Source organism: Lycorma delicatula, chromosome 2 (assembly GCF_047948215.1).
Source record: "Lycorma delicatula isolate Av1 chromosome 2, ASM4794821v1, whole genome shotgun sequence".
NCBI lineage: Eukaryota > Metazoa > Arthropoda > Insecta > Hemiptera > Fulgoridae > Lycorma > Lycorma delicatula.
The window spans coordinates 98,152,041-98,179,388 of record NC_134456.1 but is presented as its reverse complement, the minus strand read 5'-3'; the positions used below and the strand labels follow the sequence as shown (position 1 = coordinate 98,179,388).

At 29.9% G+C, this 27,348-nt stretch overlaps 1 protein-coding gene across 15 annotated transcripts in view; it reads right to left on the bottom strand.

Annotated features, from left to right (window-relative positions):
• The window catches only part of trol (terribly reduced optic lobes), a 1,106,314-nt gene that overhangs the window by 278,030 nt on the left and 800,936 nt on the right, over window positions 1-27,348 (bottom strand). For 8 of the 15 annotated variants that reach the window (XM_075355875.1, XM_075355878.1, XM_075355883.1 and 5 more), the window contains 3 exons: window positions 18,809-18,928; window positions 14,949-15,062; window positions 1,163-1,294 (listed from right to left, as the gene is read on the bottom strand). In XM_075355875.1, coding sequence (XP_075211990.1) covers window positions 1,163-1,294; window positions 14,949-15,062; window positions 18,809-18,928 — 366 coding nt within the window. The remainder of the gene's footprint in view (window positions 1-1,162; window positions 1,295-14,948; window positions 15,063-18,808; window positions 18,929-27,348) is intronic. The other 7 variants (XM_075355881.1, XM_075355888.1, XM_075355889.1 and 4 more) reach the window with 3 other exon arrangements.

Sequence of the window (27,348 nt, the reverse complement as noted above, 5' to 3'; positions counted from 1 at the left end):
AAAATTGGTTTTTTGAGGTGGAATTCAGCAGGGTAAAAGTCAGTTTCTCCTGCACACACATGTAAATTTTTTAACAGGTTTGCAGACGGTATGTCAGTTAATGTTTAAAGACTCTTCAATTTTTTAATAATTCATTTTTTATCTCTTTCTATTGAGAATAATGGCACTTAAATATACAAACAAGAATGAATTTTTATACTTTAATATCGGTGGAAAAATAATACGGAAATTACTACAGTCATTTATGAAGAGTTGTATGAGATTTTCCAATTTACCACAACTGACCCATCAATATTTACATAAGCTGAACATAAAATTTGAAAACAGTGAGGCATTGCAAATGCTCCCCTATCAGGCAGAACTAAAATTAGCTGCACTTAAGAAAACAAATTAAAATTAAAATACCATTAATAAATGGTATTTTCTTCCAATCTAAATGACTTAAATCACCACAAGCTGTCAATTGTGAAATCAGTTGATTTTATAATTTGATACAAACTTTCAAAGCAATATAAAATCCAATGGTTAAATGCTGATGTGAATACATAAGGCATATAAACTTATTATTAATTGAGAAAACTGACTGACTTCTAGCCCACATATATAAAATTCTGATTACCAGGTAACAATGATAATGATAATATGAGCACTATTATCATCTCACCACTATTTTGTTTTAAATTTCAATCATCTTGACTCATAAAAAATAATGCAATAAATTTTCTGGTCACTGTTTAAAGGGTAAGTCTGGTGGTCATTTTTCATAGCAATAATGACAATAAACTCTGAACTGAATGTGGAATGGTTTATAGTAATAAAAACTTAACCTTACAGGTAAAATAAAAGTCCATGTACATGTATAGGACAAGGAATAGTGCAAGGAATCTGTCTCAGGGCAAGTAACCTTAAGTTTATAATGTCAGGAAACTGGTGGTTAATACATTTGAATTATATTTTATACCTTAAATTTAAATTTATACAACAAAGTCAATACAAGTAATATTTATAACATATTTTATAATATTTATGAACAATTTTTAATTTATAATTTGATAACAATATTTAATTAATTTTTTTGTTATCTATAGATTTTGAGTAAAAGAAAAATTAATTATATGTAAATCTGTCAATATAAGTTGTGAACCACATGTAAACAATTTACCATCAGGACAGTTGTCTTCATCTTTGCCACTAGGACAATCTTCAAAACCATCACACTGTTTAGAAATTGGTATACAGGACCCATCAGGACAGCTGAAGTGTGAATCTGGACATGGCGCTAAAACCCTTCTGTCTACATCATACATGTACCAAAGCAAGAACATCACATAAGCCCATAACATACAGCAGATCAATAACAATAAAAGCACACCATCATATATCTATTGTTAGGAACAAGCGTTTTAAATATATACACATTAAATTTCCATTAGATATATATGTACAAGAAAAATTCCAGCATAAATATATATACGTATATATATATATATTTTTTTTGTTTTTTTTTTAATTATTTTTTTTTAAATAATTATTTTAATAACCATACTCCTTTGTACCAATACAAATTAATTTATATTTAATAGATCAACCCTAAGTACAGAACAACTGAAATAGAATGACTTATCTTATTTCATTACATAACAGAAGCGCTTTCGCGAATATGATTTGCATCATCAGCTGCTTAAATTAATTATATATTACAAAACCATCAAAACCTTGCAGTCCATGACAACATACCACTCATTCACTTATAATTTTATGTTAAAAATTATTTTAAACTAATTAAATTTTTTTTTAATTTAAAAAAAATTTTTTCTTTTCTTGTTTAGCCTCTGGGAATTATCATTCAGGTATTACTTCAGAGGATGAATGAGGATAATATATATGAGTGTAAGTAAAATGTAGTCTTGTACAGTCTCAGTTCGACCATTCCTGACATATGTGGTTGAAACACAACCATCAAAGAACCAGAGAGGTGGTGAACAGGTATTTTCTGTGCTGGGGGAAGGGGCATGTCACGTCATGTTGCTTGGGCCCGGATAAAACTGATTTATGCTTCACCTGTGGGAAACCAGGTCACTGGCAAGAGCAACGCACGGAAGCGACATGTTGTATTCTGTTTGGTATAGAGAGCCACTGAGTCAGAGGATGTCCGATAACAAAATGAGGTTCCTCCAATTCAATGCAAACAGGTTTAGACAGGCGATGGACCTGAGCTGGGAGGTGGCTCAGCGAGAGGCGGTAGACATGATCCTGGTATCTAAGCCAAACAAAGCGATGGTGGAGGGAACTTGCTGTATGGTGGATTAGACATCCGGGGCGGCCATTGGGCTCCCATCGGCTAATATGCCAGTGTTCAGTTGGGAATCAGAGAGACAGGCTTTGTGTGGGCTGACCTGGCTTGGTGGTGTACAGCTGTTAACACTTGCCCAACACCAACACAGAGGATTTCCTTACCTTCTTCGACGATCTGGGTGAAGAAGTCACCAGTACTAGGAGCAAGAGTGTACTGGTGGTGGGGAAGTTTAATGCCAAGTCCCCTGAATTTGCTGATCGAGTAATGTCAATTAGGTGTCTTCACCTGATTGAGCAGGTGAGTCTGCTGGAGCTCAGCTGCATTAACAGAGAAGGCAACATGTTCCAACGGGGAAAGTCAAGATCGGCCATAGACTTGGCATTTCTTACGTAGGATCGTGTAGGCAACTATTGTAACTGGAAGCTGCTGGAAGAGCAGCAGTCCATCAGATCATAGGCACAACATGTTTGATTCACTGACAAGTCACAAAATTGACCGTCCGGTGAGGTTGGTCACCTCCAAGGAAGGCTCCATCGAGTTCTCCCGGAGGATTGAAGGCCGCCTGATCGGAGTTGAGTCTCCTGAAAAGTTTGCAGAGATAGTAACGGACGAGTGTAGGCTTTCTCGGGTAACTGACCAGGACGACGGCACGTTTATTGGTGGAACTTGACAGGTTGCACAAGCGTTCACGGGCCAGCAGGAAGGCCAATCAGCGTAGTAGAGGAAGAGACCCTGTAGTCTCCGATGATTTACGACGGGAGTATCTAACGGCCAGGACGGCTATCAGGTATACCATTAAACAAGCGAAAAGGAGGTGTTGGAGGGAACTGTGCAACAGTGTTAACGGAGCCCGTGGGACCGGTGACACCGAGTTGTGACGGGGAGGTTTCGCCAGTTGCTGCCGGTTCGGAGAGAGGTGCAGGTGCGAGCCAGTATGAGAGCGCTGTTCCCGAATGGTGAAGACCTCCTGCGGGAAGAGATAGTAGTTAACGATATACTCCCGTTAAAGCCAATCAGGACAGGAACGCGGGGGTGGCGTCACAAGGCGGCTGTTTTCCCTTACGGAGTTGGGATGTGGTTGAAATTTCGCCGTTCCGGGTCGAGGAGCTAGTTCGGGCCAGCAGACGGATGAGACTACACAAGAGTCTTGGCCCGGATGGCATACCGGTTGAAGTAGTCCGCATCTTAGTGGAGGAGACACCGGCGGAGGTTCTCCGAGTATTTAATAACAATTTCCTTTCCGAAAGTTTGGATGTGGTCGAGGTTGGTCTTGGTGAAGAAACCTGGTACGGTGAAGGCGCCCAGTTCGTATAGGCCCATCTGCCTTATTAATAATCTCACAAAACTTTTCGAGGGAATGCTCGATGCCAGGCTCCGTGAGGAGATTATGGTAAACGGAAGGCTGCACGAGAGGCAATATGGCTTTCAACCAAAGAGGTCGACGCGGTGATGAAGATTGTGGATGCAGCAGCGGCGGACACTTGGAGGACATGCAGGGTTCCAGTGGTGATACTCCTCGACGTGCGAAATGCCTTTTACTACCTCAGCTGGGATTCCGTCTTCCGGGCGCTGAGGGGGTAGGATGTGAGAGGCTATCTTAGGAGGATGTTGGATCCTAATGATAGGAAGCTGGTAGACAAGCTTGGTAACGCTGATCTCTGGTTCCGGTCCACGTGTCGGGTGCCCCAGGGCTCCGTTTTGAGTCCCCACCTACGGAATATCGTGTACGATCGAGTTCTCCGGTTGCAACACCCGCGAGGTGTCACCCCTATCGTCTACGCCAACATTTGGCCCTGGTGGTGGTAGTGGTAGCAAAGACCACAGAGGAGGTGACACGTGACGCGCATGCCGCTATAGCGATGGTCGATGAGTGGGTGGCCGGGCTGGGACTCCATCTATCCTACGATAAATCTGTTTGTCCCAATGGCAGGAAGCGACTGTGCCCTTCCAGATTTTGATGGAGGAAGCGATGGTCCAACCGCGGGAGGCCGCCAGGTATCTTGGGGTGTGGTTAGACCATAGACGGTCATTCACTCGTCACGTCCAAGCGGTGAGTGAGAGGGCTGGGCACACTGTGGAGAACTTGGAAGGCCCTGTATGTCGAACAGGAAGCTGTACGCACATATGGCGCCCGAGAGTGGAAGAAAGCCATGACGGTAGGGCGACAGAAGACTGTTGGAGGGAATACAGAGCCGTATGGCTCTTAAGTAGCGTCGGAATACCCCTCGTCTTGACTGAGGCGGTTCTGGTGGTGACTGGGATGCCGCCACTTCAACAGGTGGTGGCGGCTCGTGCACAAGTTTATCAGAGTGTGTCTAAGAACGATGCCAAAACAGCTGTCTACAGGGATTAGCAAGCGTGGTGGGATGCATCCACGAAAGAGGTGGACGCATCGGTTGATCACGCACATTGAGCCGTGGGCCTGGAGAAAGTTTGGCGAACTGCGATTTTCATTGACACAATTCCTGACCGCCCATAGGGGTCTTTCGTTCATACCTGTGTGGACGAAGAAGAGCTGAAGACCCCTTTTGCCCTTATTGTCGGGAGTTAGACACACCGTAATACGTGACATTCCAGTGCCCGTGGTGGGACGACGAACACCGTGACTGTGCTGCGTAACTGGGCCTCTCGAGGTGGAGACAATGGTTGGAACGATGTTACGCAGTTCGGTGGACTTCGACACTGACGTGTTTTGTATTGGGAGTACTGCAAACGAAATATCGAAGCGAGAGAGAGACGGACAGCTCCGTACGGGGCTGCCGTTCATCCGTGATTGCACGGGTGGGCGGTGACGAAGTGCGAGAACTCTCAAGCCTCTGAGCTAAAAGACTGAATCCCTCTGTGGGTGTCCCCGCTGGAGGTAAACCACAAAGGACCGAGTCCCGGTTGAAATACCGGTATCCACGATCTAGTATTCAAATCCGTATAAAAGTAACTGCCTTTACTAGGACTTGAACGTTGGAACTCTCGACTTCCAAATTCAGCTGAACTGGGAAGACCACTAGAACACGGTGGGTTAAATTTTTTTACATTAAATTTAACTTATCATACTTTAAAATCATACAAAAATTTAAAAACTTTTATTTAAATTAAAAACTTTAAATTATAATCCCAACAAGAGATAAAAATATAAATTATTTAAAATTACAAAGGTCAATTAATTAAAATTACCAGTCAGAATTAAAATGTAAAAATATAATTAAAAAACGATAATAATTACATCATTATTATGTAACACAGTTACATCCAGTTTAAGGCAAGGAAGGAAATATAGTGGGTGAATATGGGCTGGGATAAAGGAATGAAAGAGGGGACCGACTTATAGAGTTTTGCACGAAGTACAGTTTAGTAATTGCCAACACCCAGTTTAAAAATCATAATAGAAGAATATACACATCGAAAAAGCCAGGTGATACTGCAAGGTATCAGATAGATTATATCATGGTTAAGCAAAGATTTAGAAATCAACTCGTCTACTGCAAAACTTACCCTGGAGCAGATATTGATAGTGACCATAATTTAGTGATAATGAAATGTAGATTGGGGTTTAAAAACCTGAAGAAATGGTGTCAGATGAATCTGTGGAATTTAGAGAAGTTTGATGAAGAGGAGGTAAAGAAGATTTTTGAGGAGGACATCGCAAGAGGTCTGAGTAAAAAAGATAAAGTAGAAAATGTAGAAGGAAAATGGGAGAATGTTAAGAAGGAAATTATTAAATCAACAGAAGCGAACTTAGGCAGAATAAAGAGAACTGGTAGAAAACCTTGGATTTCAGACGATATATTGCAGCTGATGGATGAACGTAGAAAATATAATGCTAGTGATGAAGAAAGTAAAAGGAACTATAGACAATTAAGAAATACTATAAACAGGAAGTGCAAACTAGCAAAAGAATAGTGGATTAAAGAGAAGTTTTCAGAAGTGGAAAGAGAAATGAACATTGGTAAATAGACAGAGCATACAGGTAAGTTAAGGAAAACATTGGGGTACATAAATTAAAATCTAATAATGTGTTAAACAAAGATGGTACACCGATTTATAATACGAAAGACAAAGTCGATAGGTGGGTCGAATATATTGAAGAGGTATACGGAGGAAATGAATTAGAAAATGGTGTTTTAGAGGAAGACGAAGAGGATGAAAGGAGAGAATCAATGCTGAGATCTGAATTTAAGAGAGCATTAAAAGATTTGAATGGCAGAAAGGCTCCTGGAATAGACGGAATACCTGTAGAATTACTGCGCAGAGCAGGTGAGGAAGCAATTTATAGATTATACAAACTGGTGTGTAATATTTATGAAAAAGGGGAAGTTCCGTCAGACTTCAAAAAGAGTATTATAGTCATGATACCAAAGAAAGCAGGAGCAGATAAATTTGAAGAATACTGAACAATTAGCTTAACTAGCCATACATCAAAAATTTTAACTAGAATTCTGTACAGAAGAATTGAGAGGAGAGTGGAAGAAGTGTTAGGAGAAGACCAATTTGGTTTCAGAAAAAGTGTAGGGACAAGCGAAGAAATTTTAGTGCTCAAGATTAATAGTAGAAGGAAGATTAAAGAAAAATGTTCAGCATTTTGAAAACATTAGGGTTCAAATACAGAGATAGAACAGTAATAATTGAAGAACATAAAAAAGAAGCCATAATAAGAAAGGGAGTCCAACAAGGATGTTCCCTATACCCGTTACTTTTTAATCTTTACATAGAACTAGCAGTAAATGATGATATTAAAGAACAATTCAGATCCGGAGTAACAGTACAAGGTGAAAAGATAAAGACGTTACAATTAGCTGATGATATAATAATTGTAGCTAAGAGTAAAAAGGATTTAGAAGAAACAATGAACAGCATGAATGAAGTCCTACGTAAGAACTACCCCATAAAAATAAACAAGAACAAAACAAAAGTAATGAAATGTAGCAGAAATAATGAAGATAGACCACTGAATGTGAAAATAGGAAGAGAAAAGATTATGGAGATAGAACAATATTGTTATTTGGGAAGTAGAATTACTAAAGATGGACAAAGGAGGAGCGATATAAAATGCCGAATATCACAGGCGAAACGAGCCTTCAGTCAGAAATATAATTTGTTTACATCAAAAATTATTTTAAACGTCAGGAAAAGATTTTTGAAAGTATATGTTTGGAGCGTTGCTTTATATGGAAGTGAAACTTGGACGATCAGAGTACCTGAGAAGAAAAGATTAGAAGTTTTTGAAATGTGGTGCTATAGAAGAACGTTAAAAATCAGATGGGTGGATAAAGTGAAAAATGATTAGGTATTGCGGCAAATCAATAAAGAAAGAAGCATTTGGAAAAATATAGTTAAAAGAAGAGTCAGACTTACAGCCCACATATTAAGGCATCCTGGAATAGTCGCTTTATTATTTGCGGGTCAGGTAGAAGGGTTGGGTTTCAATTAACCACAGATCTCAGGTATGGTCAAACTGAGAATGTACAAGACTACACTTCATTCACACTCATACATATCATCCTCTGAAGTATTATCTAAACGGTAGTTGCCGGAGGCTAAACAGGAAAAGAAAGAAAGGGTCAGGTAGAAGCAAAAAATTTTACATTTGGAATATGTAAAAGAAATATGTAGGATGTAGAGGACATACCGAAATGAAACGACTAGCACTAGATAGGGAATCTTGGAGAGCTTCATTAAACCAATCAAATGACTGAAGACAATAAAAAAAAATAATTGCATAATTAAAAATTAAAACTTTTAAAATAAAAACAAAAACTTAAAGCACAAATCATGTCTAGCTATTTCACTGATTTTCCTTTACTTTTTAATTATGTAATTTTTATCTTTGTTTAAATTACATTTTTACATTTTTACATTTTAATTTGGACTGTAAATTTTAATTAATTGATTTTTGTCATTTTAAACAATTTTTTATATTTAAAAATTTTTTATATTTTATATTTTTATCTCCTGTTGGGATTTTAATTTTAAACTTTTAATTTAAATAAAAGATTTTAAATTTTTGTTTGGGTTTAAAATATGATAAATTAAATTTAATTCTAAAAAATAAAAAAAAATAAAAACTTAATTAGTTTAAAAATATTTTTAACATAAAATTATAAGTGAATGGGTATGTTATCATGGATTGCAAGTTTTTTGTCATGCAAGTGTTTGTTGGTTTTGTAATATATATACACTCATATATAAAATGTGTGCAGCTAACAAAGCATATCAAATTAATGAAAGCACTTCTGTTATGTAATTAAATAAGGTAAGTCATCCTATTTCAATTATTCTGTAGTTAGGGGGTTGATCTATTAAATATAAGTTTATATATATATATATATATACACACACTAAAATCAAATTCTAGGAGATGGTTTGATCCATTTGAATTGCTTTGTAAAAAAACCGGTTAGTTCAAAACTTAAAAAATACCAATCCATCATAAAAAGTGTAATTCAACAACTTGAAAAAACAAAATTCTCAATTAGACTTCCCACTTGACTTGCTCACCTAATCTATGACATTTAAATCTAGCAGGATTATTAGATAGTATACCAAATAAAATCATTTATTAATAATTATCAAGTTCACTGACCTCCATAATAATGAGTTCACTAAGGGAGCTATGAATAAATTCCGTTGTTGCAAGCAACATTGCTGGTGGTATGTTGTTATTTCCATTGCCTCAATCTAAGAGACATTTACAAATTGGCTCTGTAAAATGTAGAACTAGGCGTGGGGTTCATGCTTCTGTGAACTCTATTAGCTAGTTTAGAGGGCAACGATGTAGGACATTCAAGATGTCCGTATGAGGCCTGCAGCAAAGGCAAAAGCTAAATTAAAAAAATCACCAATGTAAATGTCTACCAAGGAATCTACATTGGTGACATCCCAACCGAGGCCTGGCTTATTACTGTGAGGTGTAATCAGTTGATGGTCTAAAAGATGACTCCTGTTAAAGCCCATCAGGGCTATGAACAGGGGGGTGATGTGGTGACCCGAATTGTCACAAGGTGGACATCTTCCCCTACGGTGGTTGGGATGACCTCCACAATAAAACTTTTAAAAATATTAATTATTATAAATAATCACTTCCAAATTATATGGCAATTATTGTACCAGATAATCAAATTTCCAAATTTGAAAGCCATTCTTTTTTTACATTTTTAAGAACTTTTTGCTTTAATACAATTTTTTTTAATCATAGCTATATGTTCAAATTATGTAATGCTTTTCTAAAATATTATAAAATTTACGTGTAATTTAAACAGTAATCTCTATTGTGTTAGGAGCACATTTTAATTAATCTATATATTGTGTGAATTTTAAACTGTTACTAATGTGAAAGCTTTAAAACTGAACACTTCACAAGAAAAAGAAATTAGAATATAGGCAAGTCAAATAATGTGAATTGTGAGATTTATATATTCCAATAAAACTGTACTGGTTATCCGATTTTTTTTGTACACTTACCTCAGAAAAAAGTCGATAATAAACTACAAACATTATCTATTTTTTTTATTTTTACTTTTTTTAATTACGCCAAACAGAAAATAATGTATATGTTTTATATATAATAGGATTTTACTTTAACTAAAGCCACTTCCAAAATACTATAATTTTTGGGTATGCCATACGAACTAAAATTGGAAAGAAAAAAATTTAAAAAAGTATATATATATATATTTCACTGAAATCAATCTTTTTAAGATTCATATTATTCTTCCGCAAAAAATACATAAATTACATTTAAATTCTATTAAAAAATTCATCTAGTACAGAATATTGTAAGAAGACATATCTTAACTTAATTGTTCATGAAAGTACTTTTGCAGATCCCACATTCTCAGTTATTGCTTAACAAAAATTTAAAAATTGCAACAGATAGCAGCAATCATGTAAAATAGTACACTATTTCATTATTTCTATTTTTAAATTTGTGTAAATATATATATAATGGAATTATTTCAATCATGACTAAGGAAGCAGGACCCTGCGAAAGTGCTTTCATGAACATTTAAAGTAAACTATGTCTTACCTCAACATTCTGTATTAGGTAGTTTAACAGAATTTAAATGATATATATTTGTGTATATATCAGCTTACTTTGTTTTTATTAATTTTTTTTAAAAGTATTTTGCGGGAATTTTTCAATATTGTTGGGTATGATAACAGTTTCTAAATATAATTTGGTTAGAACATTTTATGGATATATATATATATATATATATATACAGAACATGAAAAGGTGAGGATAATTATAGTTAACAATCCTTTTCTTGAATAAGTGAGCAGTTAAATGGTTTAGAAGCTGTGAATCAAATGAATTAGAGAGAGGTGAAATAATTATCTTTTTAGCAAATGTTAGAGTGTAAATATATATATATATATATATATATATATACATACATTAGAAAAGATTACAACAGACTTATGAAGTACATAAAATCATACAGAAAACTAATAAAAAATTATACTCTAAAATTACAGATTTCCAGCAAAGTCATAAAAATTGATAAAAAGCACACAAAATAGTTTTAAAAGATTATTAAATAGCATAATTCTTCAATGAGGAGAAATTTTCAGATTGTTGATATGACAGATGACAGAACAATAATGTTTTAGATTATGCTAATTCAGTAATTCAATATTACTTGTAAGTTACTGATGGTAAGTCATTTGATATAGGCCTATTATTGCTGATAAGACTGAATTTATGTCAGCAGATAAATTAGAGTACAAATTCATTAAGAAACTACTCAGCTACTGTCAGCCTAATTGTTAAAATTATGAGCAACAACTCCTAGTGTCATGATTATTCTGTAATAATAAAATATACAACAATTTTTACACCCAAGATTTATACATCTTAACTGAAACTTCTAATTTAACCTTCTATAGAAGCTGGATTCCATGAAATCCAGCTTAACTTTCCTTCTAATTAAATCTTCCATGGAAAGGTTAAAATAACTAATTCCATGAAAAGTTGCATTCAATATTTATAAAACATGGTAAAACATAAAAAAAAGTTACCACAGAAAATGTGTGCTATTAATAAGTATAGATTATTTAATAACCAGGTTTGATACCTAATTAAAAGTCATACACAAAATTGAAATTCTTGTGATCATAAAATAACACTTAAGCTATAAATACACCATCTAAGAATCTACTAACAAATAAACAATTTTAAGCGGCTAGTTAAAACTCATATAACAAGGAGAAAAACAATTAGTATAATAATGATTGCTTACAGTATTTATCAATAATTTTAATAGTATTTCTAACTTTTAAAATTACATTTACTCCACACACAAGACAATAGCAAAGAATGTAAATAAATATATACATCATTAATGATTGCAAGAGTATGCTACCTGAAATAAATGAATTTATCTCTATAAAAATAAAATAAATAATTGCTGTATTTATTATTCAATAAAAAAAAATTAATTTAATTATTAAGATATATACATAAATTTATATATGTATATATACACTACACAGGATGCCCTGTGAAGAAACAGAGAGAATTTCACGGCATGTGTCATTGCTTTACAAATGAAAAAGTTAATATAAATATAGCTTTAAAATATTTCATTCTCAAGTTGTGCATTGCAAAAGAGTTCATCCTGATTTCCATTCCAAGGGTAAAATGAAGCTATACTGAAATTCCTAGAACTTAAATTAAGAGGTAAATTTGATGGTTTCATGGTTTTTGTTAACCAGAAACATTAAATACAATAGGTCCCAGAACTGAATTTCTAGTAATTAAAAAAAAAATTATTTTAATCCATACAAAATTAGTGATGCAAACAATTTTTCTAACAACAATTCTGCTTATAAAATAAATTTTGCAATCAAACTTTAAGAGAATTTTATCTGAAATTATCTATCAAAGTAATCTCAACTGAACATAAAAAAGAGAAAAGAAATTTGACTTTTTATAAAAACAAAACAGACCAAATCATGGAACAGAAATGCTGTTGTAATTAACTGAAAAAAGAATCACTTCAATATTATAAAAATATTAAATTAAAAATAAATAAATTAAAAAATATTACAAATTTACTATTATAATAATAGTTCAAAATGTCCTCCTTCACTGCTTACACAACATTCATCTTGATTTAAAATTCCTTGGTTGTTTCATCTCAGTGTAGAGATTGTTTCCTATAATTTTAACTGTGTTGCAAATTCTTCTTATTAATTCTTCCTTTTTAGTTACTTTTTGTTTGTGTACTAACAATTTCATATGACTCCCTCAGACAGTAGTCTCAACTGACATTATATCAGGTGACATAGGAGGTTAATTATTGATCCAACTCACCCGATCAGTTAATCATAAATACTGTAGTCAAATCTCCATGGTGATAATAATAAAATATATCTATGATGATAATTTGATAAATATTGTCTGCCAACTTTTGTGGCAGAGCGGTAGTATCTTGGCCTTTCATCCGGGTTCAAACCTCCCAAGTTCAAATCCTGGTCAGGTATGGTTTTTTTCATATATTACAAAAGTTCCATTTTCACATCCCACTAACAAGCTTCAATCTTATGTGGTGATATCATCAAGCAATCAATCAAATAATTCCTGTTTTCCTGACAAACAAAAGGAGGAGCCCAGTCACATTGATAAATAATTTCTTGTCTCATTAGTAATGAAATATATTTTAAAAGAGGGGGCAAATTACTTTCTAAGAAATTTAAGTACATATTTCCATATGACAATATTCAAAGATAGATGGTCCAATAATATACTTTCATTATTACCACACAAAACATTAACATAAAACTTGTGTTAGAAACTACTTTCTACTGTTTTAAGTAGATTTTTGAAATTCTCATCATGATTATTTCACAAATTATTAACTACAACTTTTACTGAAAGAATCGATTCATCAGTAAATAAAATGCATGTATTATGTGACAATTATCTTAAATCCTGTGGCATAAATTAAGACATAGCAGAAAGATTCTAGGTAGTACATTTTGAATTTCCTATAATTGGTACAGGTAGAGATTACTAAGTATTCACCACACTGTAGTGCGTGACAAACTGGTGCAATCTGAAAGTCATTTAATAGCGATTCTGGGACTACACTGAACTTGCCAATTCTACTTTTCATTGACACAATGTTGTTCTTGGGTTCTTGGCATACAAAAGATTAAAAACATGATAGAAAATCATAACACACAAACATAAATACAAATCAATAAACACAAATCATAACACGGTTGTGCATAAACACAAATACTGAAGAAAAGGTTCATTGGATTTGAAATACTACATTAGAGAATCTTTCTTGATATTCATGATGAGTGTGGCTAGCATACTTCCATTGGAATATCAATAAACAAAAGTTTTCTCTGCATATACTTCACTCTAAAACTCAAAAGCATTTTAAGGAAGTTATAGTAGAACACTAATTTTCAAAAAGCTTAAAAGCAAACAAAAAATTTGTAATACTGCCAACTTTAAAAAAAATTTCTCATTTATTTTTTCAAAAGTATTTTTAAATAATGAATTTTTATTTCTTAACATTTTAATATAATGAAATTTGAATTTTTACACTATTACACTACCATATTATTTAATTTTCGTTTTAATTATTTTTAATAACTGATATATTTCAACATATTTTCCAATATTTAAATAGTTCTTGTTTCAATTTAAAATTATAATACAGTATTTTTATCCAATGTTTTGGTCTGTTTTCTTTTAAATAAAGGTCAAATTTCTTAACCTTTTCATATTAAGTTTACATTATTTGTGCAGATTTTCTCAAAATTAAATTATCTATAAACTTTATTGCAAAATTTGATTTGTTAACTAACAATTCAGCGAACTCGTATGTTAAACCTAAAGTTGTGTTGTGCATCATCACTTTTTGGATTCTACAAATGTTTCACAGAAATTACTAGTGATTCAATTCTGAGACCTGTTTTATTCAATTTTTCAGGTAAAAATTCACATGATACTATAAAAAATTTATCCATTAATTTAAGTTAAAGAATTTCAGAATGGTTTAATTATATTCTTGGAGCAAAACACATTTTAAATCTTTGCTAGCTATAATTAGAAAATGAAGTGTTCCGGATCCATCTTTATATGATCTTTTTCTTTATTTTTTACTTGCAGAACATGGCAAGAAATTCTTTCAATTTCTTCTTATGACATCCTGCTGTACATATTTATATTTTTCCAGAAATGAGCTGATATCATAGAAATACAATTTTTATCCACAGCAAAATAAAAATGAGGAAAATTTTCTTACTAATTAAATAATTCCAAACAAAATAAATGTATGAGAAAACTGTATAACTTTCATTGAAGGAAAACAATGTTAAAATACACATAACAGCAAATCCTATGATTAATTATTGATTAATGACAGTACAAAAAAAAAGATAAAAGCATTGAAATATTTACACGCAGAAATTAATTAGAAATAAAGCTGAACAAATTTGCACATAGAAACAAAACTGAATACATTTGAAAATAAAAAATAACAGAATTTCTAAAGTTTTTTTTTATGAGGGACTGTTAGAACTGTAAAATATAACCATTCGTAATGGTTACAACAAGCTAGGGAGAGAGAAAGGAAACTATTTTACATATAATTAGATATTAATAAGTAAATAAAAATGTAAAATTTAATCATACCTTCTACACAATTTTGTTCGTCACTGCCATCAGGGCAATTAGGTACAGAATTGCACTCAAGTTCTCCAAAAATACATGTTCCATCATTACATCTAAATTGATCAGATGAACAGTCTGAAATCAATCAAAAAAGAAAAAAAATTAATAAATAACCATTAGCTGCCATAATGAATTTCATGTAACAAGATGAAATTACTAGTATCAATGATTCATCACATCACTATAGATAAAAAAGTAAATAAAATATAAATTAAAATTAATTTATGTTTATCATTATAATATTTATTATTATTTGCTTCTTTTTTCAATAACATAAATTACAATAGGTTTATTGTTATGTTAAATGAATTATAACAATAAACTGAATAAAAGAAAGTAAAATAACCATATAGAATTTTATATTCAATTTTTTTTTAAACTACAAACTTTTTAGAAGTTTAACAATATTTTGTAATGTTGATCAAAGAATTCTTTATTCAATAAGATGTAATGATGAGCAATAATCAGAAATTTATTCCAGTATTTTTTTTTAATAAAAATCATTTTTAAATAGTTTCAAAAAAAAGATGAGACTACATTTGATGGATATTTTTAGTTTTTCAATATTTCTACTTAGTTCAGTAAAAGTAGGCATTGTACTCTTGTAATTAATAGCTGAAAAATTTGCTACTGTCACTGTTAGCAGTTTTGGGAAATATCAACCCTACTGAGGTTTGTTATTTGTTGTTTTTTGCTGGAAAGTAAAAAATTTATTCTTTTATTGTTTTTACAAGTCTACGTTTGAATTTAAAAATCTCTAGGTAGTATGTAATTTACAACACGCCATAACAATTCTAATATTCAGATTACTCACTGATCCCCAAAGTTCTATTATATAAGCCAGTGTAAGTATGGCATGGGTATCAGTATGGTATGTTATATCTTCCCAGTAGTAGCTTTTTTATCTAATGATAGATGTGACCTAGTGTCCATTATTCAATAAAGATCTTGCATTTTCAATTAAAACTGGTTTTGTAGATTCCTGATTTGTTTAGCTCATGTTAGCCAATTATCTATATGAATTCCCACCAACTCACTTCAGCAGACTGACGTGTTAGTCTGTTTAGATGTATCCAAAATCATATTTTCTTCCTTAAAGTAAATGTTAAACATGTTTTGATTTGTGATCATTAATTTTAATTTTCCACTTTTACACCAATCTTGAATACTGCCTAAAATTATTTTATTGCTTTTTTTTGTAATAAGGTAATTTCATTCATTTTCACTTACACAAAAGGCTACATACTAGACTTCATCAAACAAATAGTTACAACCAAGAATGCAATTTTCAACATTACTTTCTTTTTAATTAGTTTCAGATATTGTTTGTATCCCTAAAACCATATTGTAATGGAATTAGGTTATTTTCAATAAGTTTTTAAGGAGTAGGAGTAATAGATATCTCTTAAAAACTAAAGAGATAATCAGAAGCAGACTAGGAAACTTTCCTTCAGCTTTCACTATGCTGGGAAATGCTCAATATAATTGTACAAAATAGATTTCAAACAACTACAAACTGTTAAATTAGCCCTTTTTCAAAAATTGTTTAAGGATTTCTCCTGTAATTTGAACATTTTAATGATTAAGAATAATTTTAAAATCGAATGAATAAGAGATCTGTTCTATAAATAAATGTACTCTGTTCTACAACAGACAAAGCATGGCAACAACATTTCAAATAATGGATTGTTCTATCAATAAATAAAGCTCAGATCTGAACATAATTTGAACAATTAATGTATTAAGAAAACTGATAACATATATCTTTACATTTTAAAAGTTCAAATTCATCACAAAAATATTGATGATACCAATACCTTTTGGCAAAACTTGAATTCAAAAACATGCAAATATTCACAATAAGTAAACTAGAAATAGCTGTTAAACATCATCATTTTAACATTTGATTGATGAAGTATTTTTTGCTTGTTAAGTTTTTAGCATACAGCTTATTAACTGTCAAAAAAGAAAATAAATTAAAAAAATATTTGTAAATAAAAATTTATCTGCTCTATAACTTGATCTATAATATTCTTCCAATAAATTTATCGGTTATCACCAATAAAAATACAAAAAAAGAACAAACTGAGCAAATTTATAACATCTCTGAAGAACTATAATAATTTTTACCAAAATAATACAGTTAACAAACTTCACTCACCATAAAAAAATGTAAAAATATAAAATACTATGTGCAATATAATTAAGTTACTGGATTAACGACAAAAATCAATCTAAGAACAAAAATATCAAGCTAATATTAAATTTAAAATGTATTTTAATAAATTAGATTTACAGAAATAGGTTATGAATGTGATCTTATCTATATTGCATACTTCTTATGCTATCACAATTATTCTGTTTCATACAAGACACTGAAATGAAAACAAAAAATATAGTTAAAAACAAAATGTATAATACTATAGCAATTTACTTTAAATTGCATTCATGAATAAAATTAGCTTTCTAAAAAAATGAAACTAACTTCAAAAAATTACACAGAATCAAATACATCTGAAATTCTCTTTTAAACTGTGATTGTTTTCAAAATTATATTAATTCTATTAATTCAAAAACAAACTTCTTCAACTTTCTAAGCCTTAATTTGGTATTGAGTTGAAAAAGCTGAAATTAAATGAAGAACTGAAAGTTATTACTTTCTATTTGTTAGCGGTTTTTTTAAAATCAAATAAAAAATATTTTATTTTTATACAGTATATTTTAGTTATATCTTCATTTAAATTTTGAAGAATCCTATAAAAAATGCTGTCTACATGAAAATAATTGCTTTTAAAGGTAAAGAAAAACTTCATCATAGAAATAAGAAAAGGAAACAGACGTACGTAATGTAAAAATATTGCTACTGAACATAAGGTAAGATTCTATGGAATGCAAGGATAAATATATTTTTTTATTTTTTTTACTTCACTAATAAGAAGAAAAAAGAAACATCAAAAGAGACTGCTATTGTGCACAAAGTTATCTGGAATATAGGAACATATATTAATTTTTTACCTAATCTTCTTCAACTGAATTTTTGTGATTAAATGTTACAAATATCATAATGAAAATAACACGATAAATCATTATACTATAAAATCAATAACATCTACAAAAAAATCCTTCATAACAATTCTACAGAAAACAATGCAATTTTTGGTTTAAAAATTTTCTATCTGTTATATGGTCAAAACTTAGAAAAGGACCAGCAGAGCAATTTACCATGCAAATTAATAATTAATCATCAAAATCAATCAACTTAATAAGAACTAAATCTTAAACATGCGTAAGAAAAACACATAACTGAAATTGAGAACCTCTTACTTTCATCCAAGCTTTTTAAAAAATTCAATTATTGAAGTTCACCAAAAAATATTTCAATTGTTTTTCAATCAGATGCTGAAAGTGTCAAAAATATTTGATGGGTCAAAATGTACACTACCTCATAAGCAGAGAATTATAAAAATTAGATGGTTTATATCAAGAATGTTGATTCAAAATAGTAACTAATAATTTTTATAATACTGTGGCAGTAAATAGCTGCTACTCCTCGTGTAGTTTTTCACTTAAATATACTTTCATAAATTATTTCTGATAAAACTAATTAAAAAATGTTACTTACATACAGAACTGCCTGTCATTCACTCAGCTACAGTTATGCAAATAAAATGTGCTAACACTACATAATGTTTGAAAATTCAATCTACACACTGATGATTTTAACAAATAATTAACATTAAAAATAATATTAATTCCAAGTTAAAATTACCCAATCAAAAATGAGTTTTAAAACAAAAATTAATTTTCACAAAACTACTTACAATGAAAATCTGTGCAATTCTCTTCATCTGTCTTATCATTACAATGTACAATTCCATCACAATGTCTTTCCGAAAGGATACAGACACCATTACCGCATTTAAATTCATTTGGATGGCAGGCTGGAAACATGCACATTAAAGCAAGCATTCAAATATCCAGAACCAAGCAAAAAAATTTACAAAATCAGTAAGTGCCTTATTGATATCTAATGCCACAACCAGCCATAAAAGACCAGCATGCAATCTTACAATGATATTAATGAAGGCAACTGAGTAAAAATCCTATACCTTATATAAAAATTTCCATATTTTAAATTTCTGCTAGGATTATCATAACTAATTTGATTGTATTTTCTGTCCTTCCTAGCACTGTCACTCTAACATTCATAGTTGAAGCGTTTTGGAGAACCTTAAATCACAAAACTACTTTTACAAGTCTTACTTTTAGTTATGAGAATGGAGATAGGTACTGTAACATCTCAAGTTAAAGTGACAATGCTGGGAAAGGCAGAAAATAACACTTAAGTCAACAATCTTATATTATATAATGAAATATATATATATAAAATACAAATAAAAAATGACAGAAGAAATCATAACACAACATGATACAAAATAGATTCTCTTAATTTATTTATTTAATTTAAAAATATGAAATTACATTAATTGATTAGAACAAAATATTTCCCAGCAGTACTATAATTATAAATGAAACTGGATAAACATTAATTTATGGTAAAAATTACACAATGTGTAGGACTGATACTGTTATACAGTCTGTTAAATAGTCATAAAAAACTAAAAGCAAACTTGCCAAGTGAAAAATAAGAAAACATTTTTTTTTTCTTCATGTTCAGATTCATCTGAATATTCTGTTTATAATGATGTATAATAATTTTTTCCATAAAATATGATTTTCTTGAATTCCTTAATATCATTTTTCAGGTAGAGAATGAACCAATTCACTGTATATGCCTAATCTGATGCTGATAGTAGTGTAAATAAAATGAAAATGATGAAGCTAACAAAATATACGATTACAATAAATGTTCTTATTTGTCACTTGCCATTATGAAAATTGAACTGTACACAAAGATTAACAATAGATAATATCAATTTTCTATAAATGTTTCTATGTTTGTTATTACTTGTGATTATTGTTTAAGGTACACTTTTCCAAAATATTATTAAAAATGTCTTAGTAATCTTGTTTTTTTTTCAGGGATATCTCATCTATAAAGCCATGTAATTGTATTTTTAATATAGCTAATACCTAATTTTTTCAAAATTTAATTTTGTTAAACGTGTACAACTACAGAAAAAGGCTTGGTTAAAAATGAATAAAAAACTTATCTTACTGTGGGATCAAAAATATATTCCATCATACGAGAAAAAGATCTCAAGAACAAAACAAAAATACCCACACACACATATATATGTAATAGTTTTTGAAAAAGCACAGTATTAAAATTCAGACAAATTAACAAGTGAAAAGTACAGGATGATGCAAATCTCCTTGACAAATATAATAGAAATATCAGTAACTCTGCAAAATAACATTTTCAATACAGATAATCAATTGCTAGCTAATAGTTTTAGGGTTCTTTATAGATAGAAGTTCAAACGTTCAATAGAAGTTTGATGTTTAAGGACACAAGTTTAAGACAGAGAAATAATTTAAACCCTAAGTAACATTCATTAATTGATTTCATTTGGTATGATTTTAGTATATATTAAAACTACCCCTTTAAAATGGGTATGGAAGTATTTTTTATTTTTCTAAACATAAATTTTCTATCAGAGAATTATTTTGAGAACATTTTATTCATAAAAAGATACAGTTTTAAGAATTACAAATCAGTCGATCAATTAAGACTGAATGACAGCGCTTAAAAGACTTACTCCTGGACTAATACGGTCTGATATGCTTCATCAGGGAGTATTGTGTCATTCAGTATACATTATCAAATTACTTTTCACAGTATATCAAGAAGTTTTCTATGCTATAAAAATAAAAATGTTGTACTGCTTTACAGTATCAGTATTTATAGTATATTAAAAATACAGCATGGGAGGCTACCTAGTATTTTAACAGCTATGGCCATTTTGAAAACAACTGAAAATTACACATTGGAAAAAATATATATATAGTTTATTCTATAAATAGAAGAGTAAGGATAAATGCCAACAGCCATATCCACTCTTTAATAATTGGTCTTCACAGATCACTAAAGTTTGGATGCAGTTTCTTTATATGCTGTAGATATTTATTTGTGGCTAACAACTGAAGCCAACAATTTCACTTAGAAAAGGAGTGTTATACACTTTTCAATATAAATATGTAGCACTCAAAATCTAAAGTTTTTATCAAATGTAGAACTGGCAAAAATTTCAAAATAATAACATATTGTTGTTTTTTTCATAATTTTTTTCTGAAATTGTATTGAGATATTTAATTACTTTATAAAAAAAAGTAAGTCAAAATTTCAGATCATATCATATTAACAAAAACTGCATTGTATCTCCCACTGAATTCACGAATTCCTAATAAATTAAAACAAATCTGACTAAAAAATGTAAAAAGAAAACCACTGATAATGTATTTCTGATTTTACTTCTTAAAAATAATAATAATAATAAAGATTATTTTATATTCTAATTAATTATAAAGTATCATATAAAAAAAGGGATAATAATCTCAAAAATTAATCTATTTTATGCATCAACAAAGTTACAACTGACAAGTTTTGTCTCTTTGATTATAATGAGAATCTAAGAGATTTATACGAAAAATTAAATAAAAGATAAGAATTTTTTTAATTAATGGAAAATAAGCATGTAATAGCCAATAAGAATACACATAAGCACCAGAGACATGCAATACTTACAAGAATTATTTTATAACACATACTAATAAAGAACATGAATCATAAAATTAAAAAGTTAATAGACATGCACAGAGAATTTCTACATTATTGAGATACATGAAAAAAGATCAACAAACAACTAAATATTATGTAAACATCATAACTAACACTGACCTGATATCAGAAGGCTATTCTAGACTATTCTTAAAATTAATAAAGATTATTTTAACTTTAATTCTAAAGACTTAAAATCCTGTTTAAACAAAACAAATTTCTTTTGATATCACCTTAAAGAAGAATCTCGCATTAAAATAAAATTATTGCATTGCAGTAAGAAAAAAAAATTACTTGCTTTTAATAAAAAGGTAAATTATTTATAAAAGATAAAAATAATTATTGTAATGAAAAGAAATCATAAAAAACTTAACAACACCTTAGTTTTACATATTAATTTAATTTAATTTTTAATATGTAGACAGAATTCCTTATTAGTAAAAAAATAAGACATTTTTCCTCTCTTATTTGCTCCTATTGTAAAAATTAAATTTCACAGAAAATGCACAACAATAGGCCTAGAAATCTTTTTCATATATATTTTTTCCTGATAGTTTCCTGTTTCATTTCTCCTACAAAACATTGTTTGATCCCAAATCAGTATTTATTAATGACTTAATAATGCTAATTAATGTATAGTGGAAGTCCACTTCAATATTAGTGAAGTAGTTGATTTAGATCTTATGCCTATCTTTAAATAAATTTTAATGCAGCTATATATTTTTAGTAATTTCATTTTTTTTTTCATTTCTAACAAACAAATTACTCAAAAGTTTATTTTAGCATTCTAAAATCAAATAGAATGAAGAACAACAGTTAAAAATAATTAACAAGATATAATCAGATTATTTCTTGATAAAAGAAAATTTTACATAATTATCAAAAGAACAAGAACCATATTTTTATTATTTCACTTTTAACTTCTCTTTGAGTTTATTAATCTAATTATTATTATCAATTGGTAGGAAGCCTTTCAAAATTGTATATTTCTAAAAAAGAGTAAAACTCAAGCACACATTACTGTTATTACCTAAATCCTTGCAGATATATTATCATAATATTCAATAGGACATACATGAACACAATAAATGACATACAAGGGGAATTATTTGTTGTCTGTTTTAGAATGATGGTCACCCTTTTGGCTAGCACATACATAGTCATTCAAGTCTATATAGTAATACAGCAGAAGTTATTGTAGAAGTGCAGTAGACAGTAATTAACTTCGGCAACAACAACCATAAGTGCTGTCTTACCTATAGTGCTACTTACTAAACATTGTAGATATTATAACTTTTTTCAATGCTATCTGTAATGGTCACTTTACAAATCGGCCATCTAAATATTTTTATAAAAATTATAAAATAATCTGTTTTTCATTGTTATAACTTTTATTCACCAAATCATAAAATCACATTTATAAAGTTAATAAAATCCATCAATATATAAAATTAATTTTTCCATATACTTCAACCAAAATAAAAATTCATATAATACAAATAAGATATATAGTTTATTAAATAAACAAATCATAATAAACAGTCTCAAAAATTAGGTGTAAACAAATACATTTTTGATGGAATAGTTACAATGTTTTTTTCATTAAATCTCTACATAACAATTGTTCTAACACCATCAAACAATAACCATAATCGGGCACCACTAAGTGATAGTACATCTAAAATCATTATATTAACATCAGTTTAATATGTCATAAATAATAAATTTTCTAATCTTTTTATCTCTGAAAAAATGAAGCCAACTTAATTCTATGAACTTATATAGCTCAATGAACAAAGTATTCTTGCAATAAAATTTCTTTCACATCCAACAATCACTTTCTCAAAGATGGACTTTATTCAATTTCATAAATGTAAATTCACTTGAAATCAAATTTAGAAATCGGGTCTTTTTCATCCTGACAATTATAAACAGCCAGACTAGTTTAGTTTGTTGCAACAACAGTTTATCTATCGAAACACTACTGTTTTATTTTTATTAATAATAATTATTTAATCGCAGTTTATCTACAGATATATCAGAATTTACAAATTACTTTTAAGTTATGTAGTTCTTCTCATCTATTTACAAAATACCTTATTCACACATAGTATTTATATTATCTTCAGTCTACTATAGTCACTATTGTAGAGCAATGAACTGGCTCATACAGAATGTTAAGGATAAGTAGATGTGATAAACTATAGCAGAAATGGTGAATTCTGTAAGACAGAGATGAGTGCCAAACTGGCCATGAGGTGTCTGTCACTTTATGGAGAAAACCATTAGAATTGTCATTCAGAGGATGTAGGTATAAAATCAGTCTGAGAAAAGGCACACGGCTGGACATAAGAAAATTCACTTTACAAAATGATTATGTTAACATTACCTATATATATATATCCTTATTAAAAATAAATCTACAGTTGCAAAAAATAAAAGAATAACTATATAAAGATCTGGAAATCACGTTTTAATAGACATTTAATTGATTGGGCGTCAATCTTTGTGCACCGGGAATTTTAGGATATCTACCAGAATACAAAGAAATGTTCCTTATATGCTCTGCCCCATTAAATAGCTCAAATTTTATTTGATGCTATTACTTGCAGCAATAAATGTTCTGGGAGTTTTTACAATATTTATGGAAATTTAAAATATCACTCCTTCCTAGTGGATATGATGACATTCACCAGACTGAATTATTAATTAAATTTTGTTCATCCTAATATAGAAAACGTATATGATCCGGTTGAGTCATTTGAATAGTCTAGAAACACATAAGTGCAATTTAGAAACACACCACAAAATGCTCAAAGTTCATATTTTTGCACATATGAAGGAGCAAAAGATATGCTGAGACAGTTTTTATTTGAGCTCATATTTATTGTTATTAGGTTTTCAAATTTCAGAATAGCTTATTATGTAAAATGTTAAGTTACAGTTTTACTTTGTGTAGTGTATATACAAAACGCAGTAATATTATATTATAAAAATATATAGTAAAGGTATGGTATCGTTTTAATACGTAATCTGATTTTAGAATGGACCTAGTTATTATTTTTGACTATTATTTATGACTTGCCTGGCTAGCAGAAGAATAAAGGTCTCAAAAGTAAACTACAAACCATAATAAATCTATGCTACATACTGATCTACTAATCTCATACTGATAAGGGAAGTTTGAAAGAAGAGAATTATTTTTTAATTTGTTTACATTAATAACATTTTTAATGTACACTTGTCAAACTGTTAATACACCCCAGTTCTTGGAATATGGTTTTACCAGAAGATAATCTATGTCTGTACAAGGTAACTTTAAAATGCTTTTGAATTACAAGCATTTATTTTAAGATGTACTAATACATCCACTAAAAACCAGAACTCTGTTCTAAAGCAGCAACTGAATAAAATTACATCGATAAAGGATTTTCTTTATTTACATTAAATAATTCATTTAGATTTACTATAAGTACATATACAGATATGTACAGATGTAACATACACAGGTATAACAATGTTCCCTTTGTGTTAAACCATAATTCATCAATAATTCTATTTGAGTATTATGATTACATTCTCATCTATAAGGAGAGATTCTGAATAACAGTATTAATGGTACAAAAAACAACAGTTAAGATTTTCTTATTATTATCTATCAACCTCCAAGGCAGAGTTTTAGCATGTCTATCTTTTATCTGGAAAGTGGTAAGTTCAAATCTAATCAGGCTTGCCATTTTTTTAACACTACAGGATTTCTTTCTTATAATCATTAGAAACTGAAATTAGGTCAAATACCTATAGTTGCAAATAAAAAAGAAAAAATAGATTAATTAATTACTGAAATTTTCTGAACCCTTGACAAACAGACTGAAATACAAATTACTCATAGTTCAAGAAAATAATTTCAACTGACATTCAAATAACTGAATTTTTAAATAATCATTTTTATACATTATAAAATACTACCAGACGTTTAGTAAAAATTACTAACGATTTAAAGATTTTTGAAAATATTCTTAAAGATTTAAGATTTTTCAGTAAATATTTTATATATCTCATACCAAAATTTGAATAATGTTTTACTTTTACCAGTTTTAAAGAGTTTTAAAAATACTTTACAAAACATTTAAAGGTTTTATCAAGCGGTTTATTTAAAAATAAGTTGTTTTTATTAGCAGTGATTTATTAAATTATCAATTCCCAGATCAGGATTATTCTCGAAGTTGTTACAAATTTCCCATTTCTTGGTTATCAATAGGGCACATAAGAAATATACATGCTCCACTAAACATATAGTTTAGAATTAGCATCTTCATCAATAATAATAATAATAATAATGTTCTTTGACTGAAATAGTTAATATAATTTATAAATTTTTTTACACACAAAAAATTATTTATATACTTGGGTCTGCTTTTGGTTCAGATTCCACCTGCTAAGCATTAAATAACCTAACCACATTTCCTACTTCACAATTTTTTGTATTACCTATTTTGAATTTTTTTCTATTACCTTTATTTTATGAAAAATTTATTGTATAATTATTTTCTGTTTATGATATTAAGGTTTTAATAAATTTTTGTATTTAGAATAATCAGTCTAATTTTAAGATATGCGAATGTTTCACTTACATAGTTAATTATCTTATATAGTTAATAACAATCCTTAACAAATCATAAGTTTTTACTTTTTATCAATCAAATAAAATGTCTCGCCTTATTTTTTATATGGCACTTAATTAAAAAAAAATGTTTAGTTATATGTACATAAAGAAAAGGCAAGAGTACAAAAGAGTGCAAACAAAAAGACAGCAAATACTGAGAATACTAGTTCTATAACCTCATTTCCTTTAGAGATTATTGAATGTTTTATTTTTTTCAGATAAGTTGTATTTTAAATTTTCATTAAATAAAAGAATTATTTTATTAAAGTACAATAAAACTACTGTTTTCTGAATTCCAATAATACTTACTATTCATTTAAATTACGGTTTCACAAGATATAGACTGAATTATAAAAATCTTCTGCATCAATCTGACTAAAATGAAGTATCCAAGCAGCAGTCTTATTCCCTTACAGCTCCACCAGAAAGGTGAATACCAAGAACAAAACCTAATCTAATAATATACTAATAACACTAAAGCATTTTTGAACTAAGAATCACTTATTCTTGTCTCTAATTTTTAATTATTTCTCTTGATTTCAAAAAACTACATACAAATGATGAGTAGAGGTGACAGAAATTAAAGTGGAAAAGAGTAAATGTGCAAAAGAACTAACAAAAACCTTTTTTTACACCTCTGAATTGGTTTGCTTGGCATTTCTCCCACCACCACCCCATTCGGTCACCCTAAAGCACAAGACCGAATGTCTGTACCACAAATGGCTACTGAGCCTCAAAACAGTTTAGCGATCAGTGCCCTAACTAGCTCCTAGAGGTAATCTAAAAGTGAGAGCGGAATAAGCGTGGTATCATATATACCACTTGCTTGCGTCTCCCACCACCCACTTGTCATGTATCACTAAAATAGGTTGGCGCAGCCCTTCAACTACTAAAACATATATGATTATCAATAATTAAATTTACCTCGTCAAAGACAGCAATTTGCTGCCACA